Here is a 21,293-nt window from a genome sequence, read left to right as displayed (position 1 = left end):
TTGTCCTTCTGGAAGGTTCTATCATCTCCACAGTGGAACCAGTCATGTGCCTTTCCAAATCATGTACAATCAATTGAATTTACCACAGGTGGACTCCAATTAAGTTGTAGAAACATCTCAAGGATGATCAATGGAAACAGGATGCATCTGAGCTCAATTTCGAGTCTGTATACCCTGACCATAGTTTGCTTTGTGTGTTTCTATGTTTTGTTTGGTCAGGGTGTGATCTGAGTGGGCATTCTATGTTATATGTCTAGTTTGTCTATTTCTATGTTTGGCCTGATATGGTTCTCAATCAGAGGCAGGTGTTAGTCATTGTCTCTGATTGGGAACCATATTTAGGTAGCCTGTTTTGTGTTGGGGTTTGTGGGCGGTTGTTTCCTGTCTTTGTGTTTGTTGCACCAGATAGGGCTGTTTCGGGTTTTCCGCATTTATTGTTTTGTATTATGTTCATGTTTAGTTTTCTTATTAAAAAACATGAACTTCAACCACGCTGCATTTTGGTCCGCCTCTCCTTCCCAGGAAGAATCCCGTTACAGAGTCTTATAGCAAAGGGTCTGAGTACTTATGTACAGTTTAAGTCGGAAGTTTACATACAGCTTAACCAAATACATTTAAACTCTGTTTTTCACAATTCCTACATTTAATCCTAGTAAAAAGTGGTTAACGGTTGGGATGGTGTTCTTCGGCTTGCAAGCGTCCCCCTTTTCCTCCAAACATAACAATGGTCATTATGGCCAAACAATTCTATTTTTGTTTCATCAGACCAGAGGAAAGTTCTCCAAAAAGTATGATCTTTGTCCCCATGTGCAGTTGCAAAATGTAGTCTGGCTTTTTATGGCGGTTTTGGAACAGTGGCTTCTTCCTTGCTGAGCGGCCAGGTTATGTTGATATATGACTCGCTTTACTGTGGATATAGATACTTTTGTACCTGTTTCCTCCAGCATCTTCACAAGGTCCTTTGCTGTTGTTCTGGGATTGATTTGCACTTTTCACACCAAAGTACGTTCATCCCTAGGAGACAGAACGCATCTCCTTCCTGAACGGTATGACGGCTGCATGGTCCCATGGTGTTTATACTTGCGTACTATTGTTTGTACAGATGAACGTGGTACCTTCAGGCGTTTGGAAATTGCTCCCAATGATGAAACAGACTTGTGGACGTCTACATTTTTTTTCTGAGGTCTTGGCTGATTTCTTTTGATTTTCCCATGATGTCAAGTATAGTGGCACTGAGTTTGAAGGTAGGCCTTGAAATACATCCACAGGTACACCTCCAATTGACTCAAATTATGTCAATTAGCCTATCAGAAGCTTCTAAAGCCATGACATAATATTCTGGATTTTTCCCATGCTGTTTAAAGGCACAGTCAACTTAGTGTATGTAATCTTCTGACCTATTGGAATTGTGATACAGTGAATTATAAGTGAAATAATCTGTCTGTAAACAGTTGTTGGAATTTTTATTTTTTTATTTTATTTTATTTATCCGTTATTTTACCAGGTAAGTTGACTGAGAACATGTTCTCATTTGCAGCAACGACCTGGGGAATAGTTACAGGGGAGAGGAGGGGGATTAATGAGCCAATTGTAAACTGGGGATTATTAGGTGACCATGATGGTTTGAGGGCCAGATTGGGAATTTAGCCAGGACACCGGGGTTAACACGTCCCATCCGAAAGACGGCACCCTACACAGGGCAGTGTCAATCACTGCCCTGGGGCATTGGGATATTTTTTTTTAGACCAGAGGAAAGAGTGCCTCCTACTGGCCCTCCAACACCACTTCCAGCAGCATCTGGTCTCCCATCCAGGAACTGACCAGGACCAACCCTGCTTAGCTTCAGAAGCAAGCCAGCAGTGGTATGCAGGGTGATAAAATTACTTGTGTCATGCACAAAGTAGATGTCCTAACTGACCTGCCAAAACTATTAACAAGAAATTTGTGGAGTGGTTGAAAAGCGAGTTCTAATGACTCCAACCTACTGTAAGTGTATGTAAACTTCCGACTTCAACTGTAAATACGATATTTCTGTTTTTAATTTCATAAATATGCTAGCATTTCTAAAAATCTGTTTTCATTCTGTCATTACGGGGTATTGTGTATAGATTGATGAGGATTTTTAAAAATGTAATCCATTTTACAATAAGGATGTAACTTAACAAAGTGTGGAACAAGGGAAGGGGTCTGAATACTTTCCGAATGCACTGTTGGTTTTCCTCTTATCTAGGTGGGTGAGGGCAGTCTGGAGTGCAATTAAGGCTGCGTCGTCTATGGATCTGTTGGGGAGGCATGCAAATTGGACTGAGTCTAGGGTGTCTGGGATGATGGCATTGATGTGACCTAACTACCATTTCAAGGGTAGCCTAGTGGTTAGAGCGTTGGACTAGTAACTGGAAGGTTGCAAGTTCAAATCCCCGAGCTGACAAGGTACAAATCTGTTGTTCTGCCCCTGAACAGGCAGTTAACCCACTGTTCCTAGGCCGTCATTGAAAATAAGAATTTGTTCTTAACTGACTTGCCTAGTTAAATAAAGGTAAAATAAATAAAAAATGCACTTCATGGTTACAGATGTTAGTGCTACAGGTGCTACAGGGTGGTAGTCATTATAGCAGGTAGCCTGTTATAGCAGGTCAGTCTGTTCTTGTGAACAGGAATGAATTCGAACAATTCTAACCTTTATTTGTGGAATCTCAGGGCTGCACTGAGCGCTTTGTCTCCAGCCCAGAGGAGGTGATGGATGTTATTGATGAAGGAAAAGCCAACCGCCATGTTGCTGTCACCAGTAAGTCCCAATGACACTCTGACACTGACACTTTAAAAATGATCTGTAGAGTCTGTATGTGGTAGGTTTTTTGACATAGTGTTTGCTACATCCCTGCCATGTTGCTGTCACCAGTAAGTCCCGCCACCACTCTGGCAGTCTGCCACTTAGTACAATTTATAGTGTGAAGTGTAAAGTCACATCTGTAGAGTTACTCTGTAGAATCTTATATAGTGTCTGGGGTGTTTATCACAGGGTTTTGCTATATATTTTTTATATCTCTATCTTTATATTTATATATATTTATATTTGTATATATTTTTATATCTCTATCTGTATATATTTTTTTATATATTTTTATATATACTATGTCCTCCACTCTCACACAAACATCTTTCCTCACATCACATCACCTCTCCTTTCCTCCCCTCTCCAGATATGAATGAGCACAGCTCCAGGAGTCACAGTATCTTCCTGATCAACATCAAGCAGGAGCACGTGGAGACAGAACAAAAACTCTGTGGGAAGCTCTACCTGGTGGACCTGGCTGGGAGTGAGAAGGTGAGGAGGTTAAAGCCTACTGTAATTAATGGTAACAAAGCATCTTTATTTTTTATCCCAATACACTTAGTATGCGTCTAGACATTTAGGGCCACAGAATAACCTATTTTAATAAAGAATTTCCATTTTTAGTTCAGGACTGGGCATAATCTTTGTCGGAGAAACTGGCCTTTAGTGATTGAATGATATACCTGGCTGATAAGGTAAGGTGAGGAGGTGAGGTGAAGACCTAGTCTAGTTACCTAGGGTAACTAATGAACCATCTTTATTGCATCCCAAGAGACGTGTTCTCTCTCTCTTTCATCTGGCTGTTCTGTTATCTTTTCCTTCCCATCCATCTCAGTTACAGATCAGTACAACTGGTCTGCCATGTTAAAATGGGTTTCTTTCTACTCTGTATTGGCCACAGTTAGCAACTTAATTTATACCTATGTGCATTGGGACCAGTGTTCTTGCTGCTGACTACAGCAGAAAAAAGTAAATTCTGCACACAGCACTTAATATAGTCCCAAGTGTGTTTATTAGCGTTGTATCGGCACTCAGCTCTCAGGTCTCCAGTAATAGGTCATTGGTGAACTAGCAAGGGCCTGAGGACGAGCGGAAGCAAAATCGCCCCCATAACATCAAAGATCCACCACCATATTTTACCATAGGTGCATGTATCATGTACTTTTCTGCATATGCTTGTTTTTCAATGCCAAACCCACCACTGGTGTGTGTGGCCAAAGAGCTCTATATTTTCAGGTCATCTGACCATAGCACCGGTTCCAAGTGCCAATGCCATCTATAAAACTCCAGATGGTGTTATGTTAAAATATTGTGAACCATCTTTGATGTTATAGGGCTATTTTGCATCCACTGGTCATGTGGCCCTTGTTAAGGTCAACGGCATCATGAACTTTACCAAGTACCAGGATATTTTAACCAAAAACCTGGTTTCCTCGGCCGCAAGCGAAAACCTGACACTTGGCCGCAAGCGGATCTTCCTGCAAGACAAGAACCCCAAGCACTAATCAAAATTCACAAGGAAAAACCAAAAGGTCTCAATTTTGCCATGACCATCTTCGTCTCTGGACAAACCTGTGGTTTGAATTGAAGAGGGCTGTCCATAACAGCAGACGAAGGATATCAAGGATCTGGAAAGATTCTGTATGGAGGAATGGTCTAAGATCCCTCCCAACGTGTTCTCCAATCTCCTAAAGCATTTTTTTTAAAGGCTCAGTGTCGTTACCCTCGCAAGGGGAGGGTGCTAGAATATTGGAAACAGGGGTGCCAATCATTTTTACTCCTATATTTTCTAGATTTGTTTTGTTCTTAGTTGTTAAGCGAAATATCTTTCTCTGAGCAATTGTATTAGTAAACATTTTTATAATTTCTCCCAAAATATTTTGCATACAATTTAGCATACAATTTAGTAACTTAGTATTTATTTTGTCTTTTTGCCCATCAAGGTTGCCAATAATTATGGACCTGACTATACAGTATATATTGATCGATCTTTATTACACACAGTACAAAATGTGTGTGATGTTTCTGTGCATAATCTTTTGTACTGTATGTTTTTTGTAATGTGCTTCCACAGGTCAGTAAGACAGGAGCAGAGGGAGCTGTGCTGGATGAAGCTAAGAACATCAACAAGTCTCTATCTTCTCTAGGAAACGTCATCTCTGCTCTGGCCGAGGGAACCGTAAGTCTAGTCCTATTACATCCATGATTCTTCATCTTGGTGTTGTGAAATCAAATGTAAATTAATGGATTTTCTAATTAATAAAAAAATATATACTTTTTTTAAAAGGAAACTGGAATGTGGACTCAATGATGTAGAAAGTGACCGGTTCAGCGATTCATGTATATTCTACTCTAACCCCCCCCCTCCCTGTAGAAGACCCATGTGCCATACCGTGACAGTAAGATGACCCGTATCCTGCAGGACTCTCTAGGGGGGAACTGCAGGACCACCATGTTCATCTGCTGCTCTCCATCCAGCTACAACGACCAGGAGACCAAGTCCACACTCATGTTTGGACAACGGTAAAACACACACACGGATGCATGCACGGACACACACATGCACATTCCTTGGTTGTTGCTGTAAAGCATGAAACAAAATGGCAGACGGAAGGGAGAGTGGTGCGGCAGGTGCCGCTTCTCCTACGAATGCTGTTATTTTATCTAAAACATCAGGTGTTCGTCGACCCCAGCTAAGTAACTCATGCAAAGATTTAAAGCGCAATAATGTGTTTTATCTCCAGTACATTGCCATGATTGTCAGTTATGTAGCTGCTCTACTGATAATCTCAGTGCGTCCTTGCTGGGATGACACAATCAATCTACTGCTGGAGAATATCAACACCAAACACATTGGTACACCGTTCCACGGGAGCAGACAGTACACAGCATACCATAATGTTCTGAATAATGGTCAAGTCTACCTCGCTCCCTATTCCACTGAACCGCTTAGGCATAACAAACACAAGTCCAACATTTATCGGAAACTGTTTTAAACTACCTGTTCACTACCCTCCTGCTCTCTGGGGATCTGCAACTCAATCCTGGGCCTAACATGACCGAGCCAGAAATACTCACAGGAGTGGAAAGCAGTGGGTGGCCTCGTCCGTCCACTGATCGTCGCCGTGGTTTCTCTCGACTCACCCGACTCCAGGATGGAATTTGACTCTTCAAACATACCCAAGTCGCTATATGCGATCCCTGACTCTGCTTCTGGTACGCAAGCTGTCTTAATTAGTTCCCCACATCCAGTGCAAGCGGGAGGGATTGTTAATTGTGCTACCTAACTGCCCCTAATCAAAACGAAACAAAACGGCCTAAACCCAGCTCTCAGAAAACACCGAAAATGTGACTTTTTTTATGTGTAAATCACTCTCGAGTCATCTGGGACCCACGAGCTAAGCTAAGGGACTACTAGGGGGGCACTTGAACATTCGTAGTGTCATTCCAGAAAGTGATCAAATTCAACATCTTCTCACAGACTCCAACCTTGACTTTGTTGGGGTTCGTTTCCTTGTTCCTTGTGAAATTGGTGAAATTAGCATTATGACAATATCTTTAATTAAATCATTCAAAACCTTTATTAATGCAATTGCAGACAGAAGTTGACAATCAGGAACATAGCACACATGTTTCTGAGTAAGTTCTGCAAAATAGAAAAGGTCTTAAGTTGCTTTTATTAAACCCGAAGTCCAGCCTTAGTGATGTCACTGCCTACGTCATTACCTTTTACCCATGAGACCAAAACCATGTCTACACATCTATATGAACAAGGCTTTTCGTGTTATCTAAAAGCTTAGCAGTAATTGTCTAAGTTGATTTATAGTGGAATGTCTGACTAGTCTTATCTCCTACACTCCCCTGCAGAGTTCTGTCTCAGTCACACATTTCTCAGAGGGGTCTCTTTATAAGAGGCAGAGAGAGAGAACTAGAAAACAACTGTGGAACAATATTAAAACCTCATAATGCATATATATTGTTAATCTGTAGTCTAGGACCCTATAAATGTAAGGAGGGAGTGGTCTTATAACCCATCCCCTTCTTTTAATACAACAAAAGCATAATCAATACATCAATCATTTGGTACAGCCACAATCATGACCCCTAGGTGAACTCCTGACAACTTCCTCTGCCTCTCAGAGACATGGCTCCATTAAAACTCTCCATATTCTGCTTTGATTGTGCCTGGCTACAATGTTTTCAGGAGAGACAGGATTGAAGGAAGAGGAGGGGTGTGATGATTTACATTAAAGAACATATCTGATGTAAACAAATTTATTGGTCATGTGATAATGAACTAGAATGTATTGGCCTGAATGTTACACTGTCTCCCCAAATGTATTTTACCCTTATTGGGAAAGGGGAAAGAGGTCATCTTAATGGGAGATTTTAACATGAATTATGAAGACAAGTCTTGTAGGAAAACCCTCAAACGGATCACTAATACCTTTGACCTTGCACAGCTAGTTAAAGGGCCAACCAGGGTGACTTGTTCCTCTAAAACACAGATTGATTTGATGTTCAGTAATAAACCAGAGAGAGTGACTAAATCATTCAATATGGTTACTGGGCTATCTGATCATAATCTGACACTTATAGCCAGAAAGATGTCTAAGAGCAGGTTTAACCTCTCTACTGTTAGAAAGCTGGATCAACTAAGAATACCTAAGAGTGAATTCAATTATTTTGAAAATGCAATTAAGGAAATTAACTGGAATGATCTCTTGTCCTATACAGATGTGGAAGCTGATAGTCAGGTTTTTCTATCCACAATCCAGACTACAATAAATGGTTTCCTAAAAAAAATCTAATCCAAACCTGTCCAAAAAAGCACTCTTCCTTGGCTAAATGGGGAAATCTGGAATTTGATGAAAGAACGAGATTATGCTTAAAAAAAAAGGTCAAAATCCAAATTAGAGCATGACAGATGTAGGTTTAGAAATAAGGTGATGAAAGAAATCAGACAGGCCAAGGCAAACTTTTTTATTAACGTAATTGGTGAAGCAAAGGGAAATTCTAAATTGATCTGTGAGAATCTGAAAAAGTTAACAGGGAAAGACCATAGTAACACTACAAAAAGACTAGAAATCATGGTGAATAAAAATCTAACACAGGATAGAGTCGACATTGCAATAGCCTTCAATTCCTACTTTATTGACTCTGTCAAGGTACTGACACAGAACCCCTCCACTGGTTTCTTGGGCTCAGTGCTAGTAAATTATGCTCAACCTGTCTTCATCATAAGGGAGGTTTCTCAGTCAAAGGTGAACAAGGTGATTAGCTCACTAAATAACTCTAAAGCCAAAGATGTGTTTGGGCTGGACTCTACCTTTCTTAAAAACTACAGAGTCACTAATTGGCCCCATTACTAAGGTCACCAACACATCTATTGGTCAGGGGGTGTTTCCAGGGGTATGGAAGTCGGCCATAATAACGGCCATCTTTAAATCGGGTGACCCTGCTGACGTGAGTAACTACAGGCCATTAGTATACTACTTGTGGTGTCGAAGATTTTTGAAAAGTGTGTAGCAGAACAACTGATGCCCACCTCAACAACAGCCCCTTCACATTACACTCCATGCAGTTTGGCTTCAGAGAGAAACACTCCACAGAAATGGCCAACTGCTTTCTGTGTGAAGTCCAAGATGGACAAAGGGGGCGTTGTTGGGGCTGTGTTTCTGGACCTAAGGAAGGCTTTGAGAGATGAGATTCTCATCACAAAATTGTCCAAGTTCAACTTTTCCCCCAATGCCTTGAGATGGATGAAATTATACCTTGAAGGCAGAACTTAGTGTGTCAGAGTGAGCAATGAGCTGTCGCCCACTCTTAGCTATGATGTGGGCGTGTCCCAAGGGTCAATACTGGAGCCCCTCCTGTTCAGCCTGTACATTAATGATCTGCCTTCTGTCTGTACTGGGTCTGAAGTTCAAATGTATGCAGATGATACAGTGATATATGTGCATGCAAAGAGCAAACAACAAGCTGCACAAGAACTCACTACTGTAATGGTCCAGGTTACAAAGTGGCTCAGTGACTCGTGTTTGCATCTCAATGTGAAAAAAACTGTCTGCATGTTCTTCACAAAGAGGGCAACAGATGCTACTGAGCCAGATGTCTATGTGTCAGAGGCGAAGCTCCAGGTGGTATCTGATTTGAACTACCTTGGATTCCAACCTCTCTTTTAAAAAGCAGGTGAAAAAGGTAATTCAAATAACCAAATTGAACCTAGCTAATTTCCGATTTATACAAAATTGTTTGACTACAGAGGTAGCAAAACTGTACTTCAAATCTATGATACTCCCCCACTTAACATACTGCTTGACTAGTTGGGCCCAAGCTTGCTGTACAACATTAAAACCCATTCAGTCTGTCAACAAGCAGGCTCTCAAAGTGCTTGATAGGAAGCCCAATAGCCATCATCACTGTTACATCCTCAGAAAGCATGAGCTCCTGAGTTGGGAAAATCTTGTGCAATACACCCACACGTGTCTTATATTCAAGATCGTAAATGGCCTGGTTCCCCCTCCACTCAGTATTTTTGTTAAACAGAAAACCCAAACATATGGCAGCAGTTCCACAAGGTCTGCCATGAGAGGTGACCTTAAGGAAAAGCACCTTTAGTAAATCCATCAGACACCCATAACTGCACCACCTATCACACTTTCACAAAAAAACATGAAGACATGGCTAAAGGCCAATCAGATTTGTGTGTATTATCACTTTCCATGTTTTCTGTTGTCTGTAGCTTGTGAGATGTGGAAACACTTTGTTGCTTTTATAAACTCAAACACGAGAATCTCATTTCTGATAGGTACTTATAACAGTGGTATGCCGTTCCTACTCTTGAAAGAACAAAAGTGGTACCTGCTGCGTTCCAACCCGGTAGCGGCGAACCTACCGATTCTACTTGTACAGTCATGGCCAAAAGGTTTGAGAATGACACAAATATAACTTTTCACAAAGTCTGCTGCCTCAGTGTCTTTAGATATTTTTTGTCAGATATTACTATGGGCTACTGAAGTATAATTACAAGCCTTTCATAAGTGTCAAAGGCCTTTATTGACAATTACATGAGGTTGATGCAAAGAGTCAATATTTGCAGTGTTGACCCTTCTTTTCCAAGACCTCTGCAATCCGCCCTTACTTGCTGTCAATTAACTTCTGGGCCACATCCTGACTGATGGCAGCCCATTCTTGCATAATCAATGCTTGGAGTTTGTGTTTTTTTTCGTCCACCCTCCTCTTGAGGATTGACCACAAGTTCTCAATGGGATTAAGGTCTGGGGAGTTTCCTGGCCATGGACCCAAAATATCGATGTTTTGTTCCCAGTGTCACTTGGTTATCACTTTTGCCTTTTGGCAAGGTGCTCCATCATGCTGGAGAAGGCATTGTTCCTCACCAAACTGTTCCTGGATGGTTGGGAGATGTTGCTCTCAGAGGGTGTGTTGGTACCATTCTTTATTCATGGCTGTGTTCTTAGGCAAAATTGTGAGTGAGCCCACTCCCTTGGCTGAGAAGCAACCCCACACATGAATGGTCTCAGGATGCTTTACTGTTGGCATGACACAGGACTGATGGTAGCGCTCACCTTGTCTTCTCCAGACAAGCTTTTTTCCGGATGCCCCAAACAATCGGAACGGGGATTCATGAGAGAAAATGACTTTACCCCAGTCCTCAGCAGTCCAATCCCTGTACCTTTTGCAGAATATCAGTCTGTCCCTGATGTTTTTCCTGGAGAGAAGTGGCTTCTTTGCTGCTCTCCTTGACGACAGGCCATACACCAAAAGTCTTCACCTCACTGTGTGTGCAGATGCACTCAAACCTGCCTGCTGCCATTCCTGAGCAAACTTTGTACTGGTGGTGCCCCGATCCCACAGGTGAATCAACTTTAGGAGACGGTCCTGGCGCTTTGCTGGACTTTCTTGGGCGCCCTGAAGCTTTCACAACAATTGAACCGCTCTCCTTGAAGTTCTTGACAATCCAATAAATGGTTGATTTAGGTGCAATCTTACTGGCAGCAATATCCTGACGGCACGTGTTTCCTTGCAGGTAACCATGGTTGACAGAGGAAGAACAATGATTCCAAGCACCACCCACCTTTTGAAGCTTCCAGTCTGTTATTTGAACTCAATCAGCATGAGAGCGTGATCTCCAGCCTTGTCCTCGTCAACACTCACACCTGTGTTAATGAGAGAATCACTGACATGATGTCAGCTGGTCCATTTGTGGCAGGGCTGAAATGCAGTGGAAATGTTTTTGGGGATTCAGTTCATTTGCATGGCAAAGAGGGATTTGGCAATTAATTGCAATTCATTTGAGCACTCTTCGTAACATTCTGGAGTATATGCAAATTGCCATCATACAAAGTGAGGCAGCAGACTTTGTGAAAATTAATATTTGTGTCATTCAAAACTTTTGGCCACAACTGTAGAATCGCAACAGTCATCAGTGGCCAACAAGTTGACTTTGAGCCAATCAGAGAGCACGAACCCCCGCGTGGGGGAGCTAACAAAAAAAAATAAGAATAGGGCATTTTCACAGATGCAATGCACACAACACTAAATTAAATTGAATTAAATTGTTTCTTTGTCATCTTGTAGATCTTGTAGCTGTTGCAATCTGGCTAGTATCAACAATGGCTTTCTACAAAATATCAACATTAGCGCAGATAGCTTGGAATCTGGACCATAAGCAATACGCACGGATATGCATTGCCAAACAACACTACTGCCACCCTCTGGTTTGAAGTATTTTAACAAGGGGTGGCAGGTAGCCTAGTGGTTAGAGCCTATAACCGAAAGTTGCAGGATGGAATCCCAAGCTGATAAGGTACAAATCTGTCATTCTGTCCCTGAACAAGGCAGTTAACCCACTGTTCCCCGGTAGGCCGTCATTGTAAATAAGAATTTGTTATTAATGGACTTGCCTAGTTAAATAAAAAATAAAAAAACAAGATACAAAAACTACAACAGTTAGTTGAATTAGTCTAAATATACATTATGATCGTAATCAATTGGTTTGACGTGAATCTTCATATTGGCTATAGCCTGGAATTAAATACATAAGGGGCATGGAATGTCAACTTTAGAGTAGACCACTTTTGCAGCTTCACAATGACTAACAAATATATTTTCATAATGAGTGAGACATAAGGTAACGCAGTAACACTTGACATCAAGTTATTTTACATGTGTAGTAACGTTGATTATTACAATAGTGCATTGTTGTTGATTTTAAGTCTTACTGAGAATGCCAACAGTAAAAAATATGGCTAATAAGTGTCGAAAGGAAACAAAATATTCCAAAACGGCCTTTAATCAACTACTGCCAAGGTAGGTGGAAAATCATGTTAGTTTGTATTCCGAGTGAACTATCCCTTTAAATATGGTATTGTGTGAACACTTACCATGTGAACACTTACCCCCAGATGGACAAAGAGGTTTCTAAGTTGTTTTTGCTAAGCATCTAACTTGCTATTTGCATATTTGCAAATGCAAACGATGCAGCATTTTCAGGTATCATACAATGAATTGCATCTTTCAACCTTTTCAGTGGCATGTTGAAAGAGTCATATAGTATTTGAACGTCACAACTTATTTATACTTGTAAAATATACCAAATATAATTTCTTATTTGTTTTGACTTGATTATGTACACCTGGGGCAATGGATATTCAGGAGAATGGACTTTTACCAAATATTCAGATAGAAATATATTGCATAGATCCAATATGACTGTCAGATAGATTGGAATAGACAGTGGTTCCCAAACATTTTATAGTCCCATACCAGGGTCAGCACACTCTCAAATATTTTTTTTTGCCATCATTGTAAGCCTGCCACACACTATACAATACATTTATTAAACATAAGAATGAGTGTGAGTTTTTGTCACAACCCGGCTCGTTGGAAGTGACAAAGTGCTCTTATAGGACCAGGGCACAAATAATAATTTAATAATAATCAATAATTTTGCTTACATTATTTGTTCATCGAACATTGTGAATAACTCACCACAGGTTAAAGAGAAGGGTATGCTTGAAGGGATGCACATAACTCTGCAATGTTGGGTTGTATTGGAGAGAGTCTGTCTTAAATCCTTTTCCACACACAGTTTATGCCTGTATTTAGTTTTCATGCTAGTGAGGGCCGAGAATCTGGGGCGACAGGTATCCTAGTGGTTAGAGCATTGGACTTGTAACCGAAAGGTTGCAAGATCGAATTCCTGAGCTGACAAGGTAAAAGTCTGTTGTTCTGCCCCTGAACAAGGCAGTTAACTGTTCCTAGGCCGTCATTGAAAATAATAATTTGTTCTTAACTGACTTGCATAGTTAAATAAAGGTAAAATAAAGGGCATCAGTGTCTTAACAGCGTGGTTTGCCAACGCAGGATGTGCAGCCCAATCCAGAAATCTGGCAGTGGCTTCTGATTAAATTTTCACAGAACTGCTTGTTGCAATTTCGATGAGGCTCTCTTGTTCAGATATCGGTAAGTGGACTGGAGGCAGGGCATGAAAGGGATAACGTATTGCGCGCACCCAACTCACTCAGGTGCTTCGCTATATCACATTTGACATTGTCTGTAAGCTTGAGTTCATTTGCACACCAAAAAATCATACAATGATGGAAAGACCTATGTGTTGTCCTTGTTAATGCAGACAGAGAAGAGTTCCAACCCCTTAATCATAGCCTCAATTTTGTCCCGCACATTGAGTACAGTTAGATTCAGATCATTCAGGCGAGACAAAACATCACCCAGATAGGCCAGTCGTATGAGAAGCTAGTCATCATGTATGCGGTCAGACAAGTGAAAATTAATTATGGTCAGTAAAGAAAACTTTAAGCTCGTCTCTCAATTTTTAAAAACGTGTCAACACTTTGCCCCTTGATAACCAGTGGACTTCTGTATGTTGTAAAAGTGTTTCATGGTCACCTCCCATATCATTGCATAGTGCAGAAAATACACGAGAGTTCAAGGGCCTGGCTTTAATAAAATACACCATTTTCACTGCAGTGTACAAAACATCTTACAAGCTGTCAGGCATTCCCTTGGCATCAAGAGCCTCTCGGTGGATGCTGCAGTGTACCCAAGTGACGTCAGGAACAACTGCTTGCACCACTCGTGTTACCACTCCACTATGTCTCCCTGTTATGGCTATTGAGCCATCAGTACAGATACCAACATGAGCAGCAGCTACTTTTGGCTACGTACGGACCGTTAGTGGAATTCCTGCGAGAGAGTAATGGTTAATGTGATTGGATGTTAGTTATTTGACTAGGCTACCTATTTTTGACATTATGTTGTTATTTCGCTGAACACTAGATGGTTCAATTTTATTTTGGGCAGTGAAACGAGGCTACTCAGGTGAGGAAAAAAACACACCTAAATGTATAGCCCGTTGGAAAATTGGACTGTTTGAAAATGTGAATCACATTTTTATCTGGCGTACCCCCGACGGCATTGCGCATACCGCAGTTTGGGAATACCTGATAGGAGATTGTGTGTGCTCTATTCATTCTATTTCTATCTTCCACATGTAGTTCCAGATACAGCCCTGCCATTAGTTGAAGGCAACCAATCCAATAGTTTCAGAAAAGTAGTCACTTCCTGAGATATGTTTTCAAATATATTTTTAAATACAGTTTAAGTCGGAAGTTTACAAACACCTTAGCCAAGTACTGAATAATGAGCAAGACTGGGGTTTTTGCAGATGAAAGGAGTAGACGACGTTCACTCCAATAGCTTGACTTTGTTGTCCTTAAGCCATTTTGCCACAAATTTGGAAGTATGCTTGGGGTCATTGTCCATTTGGAAGACCCATTTGTGACCAAGCTTTAACTTCCTGACTGATGTCTTGATATATTCACATACTTTTCCTACCTCATGATGCCATCTATTTTGTGAAGTGCACCAGTCCCTCCTGCAGCAAAGCACACACGCAACATGATGCTTCCACCCCCGGTTGAATGGTGTTCCTCAGCTTGCAAGCCTCCCCCTTTTTCCTCCATACATAATGATGGTCATTATGGCTAAAGAGTTCTATTTTTGTTTTAACAGACCAGAGGACATTTCTCCAAAAAGTATGATCTTTGTCCCCATGTGCAGTTGTAAACTGTAGTCTGGCTTTTTATGGTGGTTTTGGAGCAGTGGCTTCTTCCTTGCTAAGCGGTCTTTCAGGTTATGTCGATATAGGACTCATTTTACTTTGGATATAGATACTTTTCTACCTGTTTTCTCCAGTATCTTCACAAGGTTGGGAAACCCTCTATTACAGATTAAATACATTATGATGAACTTCACAGGGTGGTGAAAGATTATGGTGATAAGCTTGAAGCTTCACTACAATTAATATCGAGGATCATATTCTGGTGACATGATGATCGATGCTTGGCGTAACAATTAAAGACAAACTCACTATTTTGTTCATAATAATCTCATCATGTAGGCTATACCCACACTGTATCTGCCAGCTGTTGGCTAGAACACATGTGCCAAGACCAGAGTGGCACATTCGCTATAATTTAACGCACATTTTCTTTTGTGACTAAAATAATCAGTAGAGTTGAAAATACGATGGAAACCCATTTAACTTGTATTTTTAAAATGGTTATGTGCACTATGTCATCACGCACAGCCTTTTATCCACAACAAGTTACTTGGATGGAAACACATCTCTGGTGGGAAAATGCATTTTATGCAGACTTTACAATATTCCAATGAAAATCATGTTGCGAAAAGGATGAAAACCTAGCTTGTGAGGAACTATTATCATTTGCAATGGATGTTAGAAAAACAAACTGTCGGCTATGAGGTGAAGGAAAAATTACTGAGAGGCTCATCTTATTAGTGGTAGACGTGGTGAGTTAATACGATCAGAAATCAGACATCCCTTTCCTACATTTGGGTGCAGCAGGCCAGGTACTGCTATGAGTGCTCAGTCACGTACTCCCCTCAACATTATCAGGATAGAGAAACGGACACATGCTCATTGCTCACATGGAGCACTCCAAAGAAGACAACTCAAATGGTTATGAAATTAATCAAAACCTTTTTCTCACAAGTGTAGCAAGTTGTGAACTATGCAAACAACGTTTCCACTCTGAGAATGAGAACAGTAAACGAATGTAATTAATACATGCATTAACAGAAATGAATGTGACTGAGATCAACAGTACATTTACTAGACCATATGTGCTTGTGGAATTTATAAAAATAAACAATCAAAGGGCAAATATTCACACAATAAAACAATGAATGCATACATTCTGAAGAGAGATGATCCATATCTTAGCCACACACCCTTCCCCTTCTCTTGTCTCATATTTAAAATTATACCCAAGACACATTATCTTTACTCATAGATGCTTATTACTGACAGCCGCAACTCAATAATCAACTTGGTATATTGTCACGGGCTACCGAAATTACGAGCTTCCCAAATAGGCATAGGCCTACCGACTTGATTTGAAACAATCCAGAAAGAAGCTAATAATCGTCTGTGGCTAAGTCATTCACTCTGGTGAAGTATTTTGATAAATTTTATTTAGAGGAGTAACTATATAATTTTGGCAAAACATGAATATACAGTATATATACAAAGGTATATGGACACTCCTTCAAACTAGTGGATTCGGCTATTTCAGCCATACCCGTTGCTGACAGGTGTATAATATCGAGCACACAGCCATGCAATCTCCATAGACAGACATTGGCAGTAGAATAGCCTTATTGAAGTGCTCAGTGACTTTCAATGTGGCACTGTCGTAGGATGCCACCTTTCCAACAAGTCAGTTCATCAAATTTCTGCCCAGCTAAATCTGCCCCGTTCAACTTTAAGTGTTGTTATTGTGAAGTGGAAACATCTAGGAACAACAACGGCTCAGCTGCGAAATGGTATGCCACACAACCTCACAGAACAGGACCGTCAAGTGCTGAAGTGTGTAGCGCGTAAAAATAATTTGTCCTCGGTTGCAACACTCAATGCCAAGTTCCAAACTGCCTCTGGAAGCAACATCAGCAGAATAACTGTTTTTTCGAGAGCTTCATGAAATGGGTTTCCATGGCCAAGCAGCCACACACAAGTGTAAAATCACCATGCGCAATGCCAAGCGTCGGCTGGAGTGGTGTAAAGCTCGCCCCCATTGAACTCTGGAGCAGTGGAAACGCATTCTCTGGAGTGATGAATAACTCTTCACTGTCTGGTAGTCTGACAGACAAATCTGAGTTTGGCAGATGCCAGGAGAACGCTTCCTGCCCGAATACATAGTGCCAACTGTAAAGTTTGGTGGAGGTGGAATAATGATCTGGGGTTGTTTTTCATGGTTTGTCTTGGCCCCTTAGTTCCAGTGTAGGGAAATCTTAACGGTACAGCGTGCAATGACATTTTAGATGATTCTGTGCTTCCAACTTTGTGGCAACAGTTTGGGGTACAACAATGGTCCAACATCTAGTGGAAAGCATTCCCAGAAGAGTGGAGTCTGTTATAGCAGCAAAGGGGAGACCAACTCCATATTAATTCCCGTGAATTTGTAATGAGATGGTCGAAACACCCGGTCTCCACATATTTATGGTCATGTAGTTGTCATGACTGTCCTGTGAGCATCCACTAGATGCTGGATGGTTTTGACATCTCCACACCCGGTCATAAATTAAGCAGGAGAGGACTCTCTCTCTCTACCCTCCAGTATTGGATAAAGGAATGTCCCTTTGTCTCCAGAGAATTTTGCCTTCCCAAAACTCTAATGTCCAAAAAGTGGATAATGTAACAATAATTCTATCATAAAGAATGTGGTGAATTGTCAGTGGGGAGATATGGAAAACTAATGTCAAATGGTTTATTATGTCTTAGGCTAGGCTAGATTTACTAAATTAACTGGTTTTATTTGAACTTTTATTCAATGCCTTTGCTTCTGGCTATGCACGCCTTATGGAAGAAACGACACACGCAGGGATGAGACGCCATACATCTCGTCCAATTCTCTCTTTTGCCCATAGGGTGAAATGGCGATAAACTGCCAGCCTGCTCATAGCCAAAATCATAAAAAAGTTAGCCTGCTACCGAAACTTAATCACAATGTATTTATAATGAGCATGCCCCATTATTGGTTAGAATGAGATTTCATGAATCATGATGTTGTCTGCGATTGGAACCCCGGCCGTCTGATCTAAAGATAAATGTGTTACCAACGCGCCAAACAGCGCTGATAAGAAACATTGTTATAGGATACCGATTATATATTTTGAGCACCGACACGTCCAATAAATACATCGCCATCCAGACAGATTGACAGGAACCTCTGACTGGATGTAATAACAGCCACCCTGGGATTAACAGCTCCCCTGGGATTTTGTGCTGTATCGCCACCATCTCTCTACAACACACACACTTCTACTCTAGCCATTACCTGGCAGCATCCCCACTCACACCAGTTTGTGTTTGCCTACGCCGACCCTCTAAGCTGAGGTGTTTCAGGCAGCATATACAGTGGGGCAAAAAAGTATTTAGTCAGCCACCAATTGTGCAAGTTCTCCCACTTAAAAAGATGAGAGAGGCCTGTAATTTTCATCATAGGTACACTTCAACTATGACAGACAAAATGAGAAAACAAATCCAGAAAATCACATTGTAGGATTTTTTATGAATTTTATTTGCAAATTATGGTGGAAAATAAGTCACTTAAATGATTTAATTCTCTGTAATAAACTCCTTCTCAGACTCGGTAAAATCAGACATTTTTGGGAGTTCCAATATGTTCTCTCCTGCCAGTGACGCAACAATGCCAATATGGCGATTTACAGTTACAGTTAGCTGGCGTTTTAAATCATAGTGTTTCCATTCCCTTTTTAAACCTGTATAAACACATTGGGCTTATTCTGGACAGATTTTGTCGAGAGTGAATCCATACAATTATAGAATCTGTACCTAAGAACAATGTCATGTCAAACTTACAGAGCCTATCTATACATCACTACATTCTCCTACGTCTTTCATCCAACTGAGTCATTACCTATGCGTGTTCCATTGAATCACTAAGGCAATCCAGAACAATAGAATCCATACAATTACACAATCTCTACCTAACTCATACAGCCTTATGCCTTACTACCATCTCCTCTGTCTCTCTCTATCCCCCCAGAGCTAAGACGATCAGGAACACAGCGTCAGTGAATCTGGAGCTGACGGCAGAACAGTGGAAGAAGAAGTATGAGAAGGAAAAGGAGAAGAACAGGATGATGAAGGAGACGGTACAGAGGCTGGAGTCTGAGCTCAACAGGTGGATGAATGGTGAGGCCACCTACAGACACGCACACCGGCACACAGGCACATAGACACTGAGACACACACACAGGCATGCACAAAAAAAACATGCGGCACGAGCAGGCAAACACACACACAAACACACACTCTCAAAGATGAATTGCCTTCTCCCACGGTGTCCTGGAGGCAGATTTCTTTGTGCCTTTATGCTTTATGGATTCTTATATTTCAGTAATCCTCAGAGCACTAGGCTACCTGGGGCGGCAGGTAGCCTAGTGGTTAGAGCATTGGACTAGTAACCGAAAGGTTGCTAAATCAAATCCCCGAGTTGACAAGGTAAGAATCTGTCATTCTGCCCCTGAACAAGGCCTTTTAACCCGCTGTTCCTAGGCTGTCATTGTAAATAGGAATTTGTTCCAAACTGACTTGCCTAGTTAAATAAAGGGTAAAAAAAAATAAACATCTCCTAAGAGGCACATTATATACTGTAGACACACATACTCAAGACACACATGGACTCATATATTTTAGACTGTAGACACTTGTCTGCTGCTCCAGAGCCACATAAAGAGAGGGACACACACATCGGGCCTCCTTGGCTAGCCCTAAAGAAGATCACACACACACACGCAACCACCCCTACACCCATACCTCCCCCAATGAGGCCTGTCCTTCTTATGATCCATTGTCCCTCCCTCAGATGAGGAGGACTCAGAGCTGGATCAGTTGTGTCCTGGTGCTGTGCCTCTTGAGTGTCTGATACCCAAAGAAGACAGTCTGGGTCGGCTCCCCAGAGAAGAGAGCTCCTCCTCCGGTCTGAGTCGGCTGCCTAGAGAAGACAGCTCCTCCTCTATAGTGATCAGGATCTCAGAGGAGGAAAGACAGAAGTATGAGGAGGAGATACGCAAGCTCTACAAGCAGCTGGACGACAAGGTGAGGGGGTTCACACACAAAATGTAACATCTATTTGAAGTTGGTGCTTGATGTGACATAAGTAGAGTGTCATTCCCACATAAAAAATACTACAGTTTACTATAGCTCCTCCCACCAGCATCCTCTGGTAAAATACTATACTACATTGTAGTATCCCTCGATCATGTGTAGCACATACTATGGAATTTTGTAGTATACTGTAGAATAATATAGGTTGTTATCAGTAAGCGTCCCAATACGGTGCAGAGCGTTCGATTTGCCTTCTGGGGGGCAAGGAGACCTCCAGCTCAGTTTAAAACATTACAACCGAGTGCCATTTTCAAGGGAATGTGAAATAAATGTTTCCACCTATTTGGTTGTAATATGATCCCCTCTTGAAGAGCACAGTCTTAACTACAAATTTACAAGTTATTCCATGCAAAACAATTTCCCACATGTAGGTCTATCATCAGAGCTATACAGCAAGCAACTGCATGCACTTCATGATCAGTAAACATCAATTGATCATGTATTTTTAGATATGTGTGGTTGGCCTACCTATTTGGCATGTACTGTAGATAGCTAGCTAAGCAAACAACTTGTGTCATTTATCTTGCTTCGTCAGAGATTAGGCTTTTGTTTTGGAAAGAGCTTGACATCGACAAGTATTTGAGTCAAAACTCATCCAGGTAAAGTTCCAGTTTGACTACTGTCATCACCACTAATAGATGTCAAGTAAATCAATCAATGAGATCACTAGCTATCTAGTTCATCCCTTGAAAGTTAGCTTGTTATAGCTTTTCTCAATAATTGTTTATTTTTTTGTGTCGATTTTCAAAACAGAGTTCACTACATGCATTACAGAACTATGTGTCCTTTTGCTAAACAGTAAATGATTTTTCAATATGTAGTTGCCTTCTCAAAACATAAATACATGAATCAAAACTATATTATACTGTCAAAATTGCAGGATAGTAATTGATGCATCAAAAGAACACAACTGCCTGCAAAAAGATTATCACAGCTGTACTTACAGTTGAATCGGAAGTTTACATACACTTAGGTTGGAGTCATTAAAACTCGTTTTTCAACCACTCCACAAAAGTCTTGTTAACAAACTATAGTTTTGGCAAGTTGGTTAGGACATCTACTTTGTGCATGACACAAGTAATTTTTCAGACAGACTATTTCACTTATAATTCACTGTATCACAATTCGAGTGGGTCAGAAGTTTACATACACTTGCTGTTCTGCTATAGATACGTTTCAACACAGATCCCAAAATTGCTT

The 21,293-nt window shown here is 41.0% G+C and overlaps 1 protein-coding gene across 1 annotated transcript in view; it reads left to right on the top strand.

Annotated features, from left to right (window-relative positions):
* The window catches only part of LOC109890791 (kinesin heavy chain), a 138,063-nt gene that overhangs the window by 48,460 nt on the left and 68,310 nt on the right, over positions 1–21,293 (top strand). Inside the window, exons 7-12 of the mRNA XM_031824700.1 lie at positions 2,698–2,785; positions 3,201–3,325; positions 4,908–5,012; positions 5,208–5,356; positions 18,970–19,118; positions 19,792–20,024. Of these exons, the coding sequence (XP_031680560.1) occupies positions 2,698–2,785; positions 3,201–3,325; positions 4,908–5,012; positions 5,208–5,356; positions 18,970–19,118; positions 19,792–20,024 (849 nt within the window). The remainder of the gene's footprint in view (positions 1–2,697; positions 2,786–3,200; positions 3,326–4,907; positions 5,013–5,207; positions 5,357–18,969; positions 19,119–19,791; positions 20,025–21,293) is intronic.

Source organism: Oncorhynchus kisutch, linkage group LG5 (assembly GCF_002021735.2).
Source record: "Oncorhynchus kisutch isolate 150728-3 linkage group LG5, Okis_V2, whole genome shotgun sequence".
Taxonomy (NCBI): domain Eukaryota; kingdom Metazoa; phylum Chordata; class Actinopteri; order Salmoniformes; family Salmonidae; genus Oncorhynchus; species Oncorhynchus kisutch.
The sequence above is the reverse complement of the archived record's forward strand: the minus strand, read 5'-3'. Positions and strand labels throughout refer to the sequence as shown.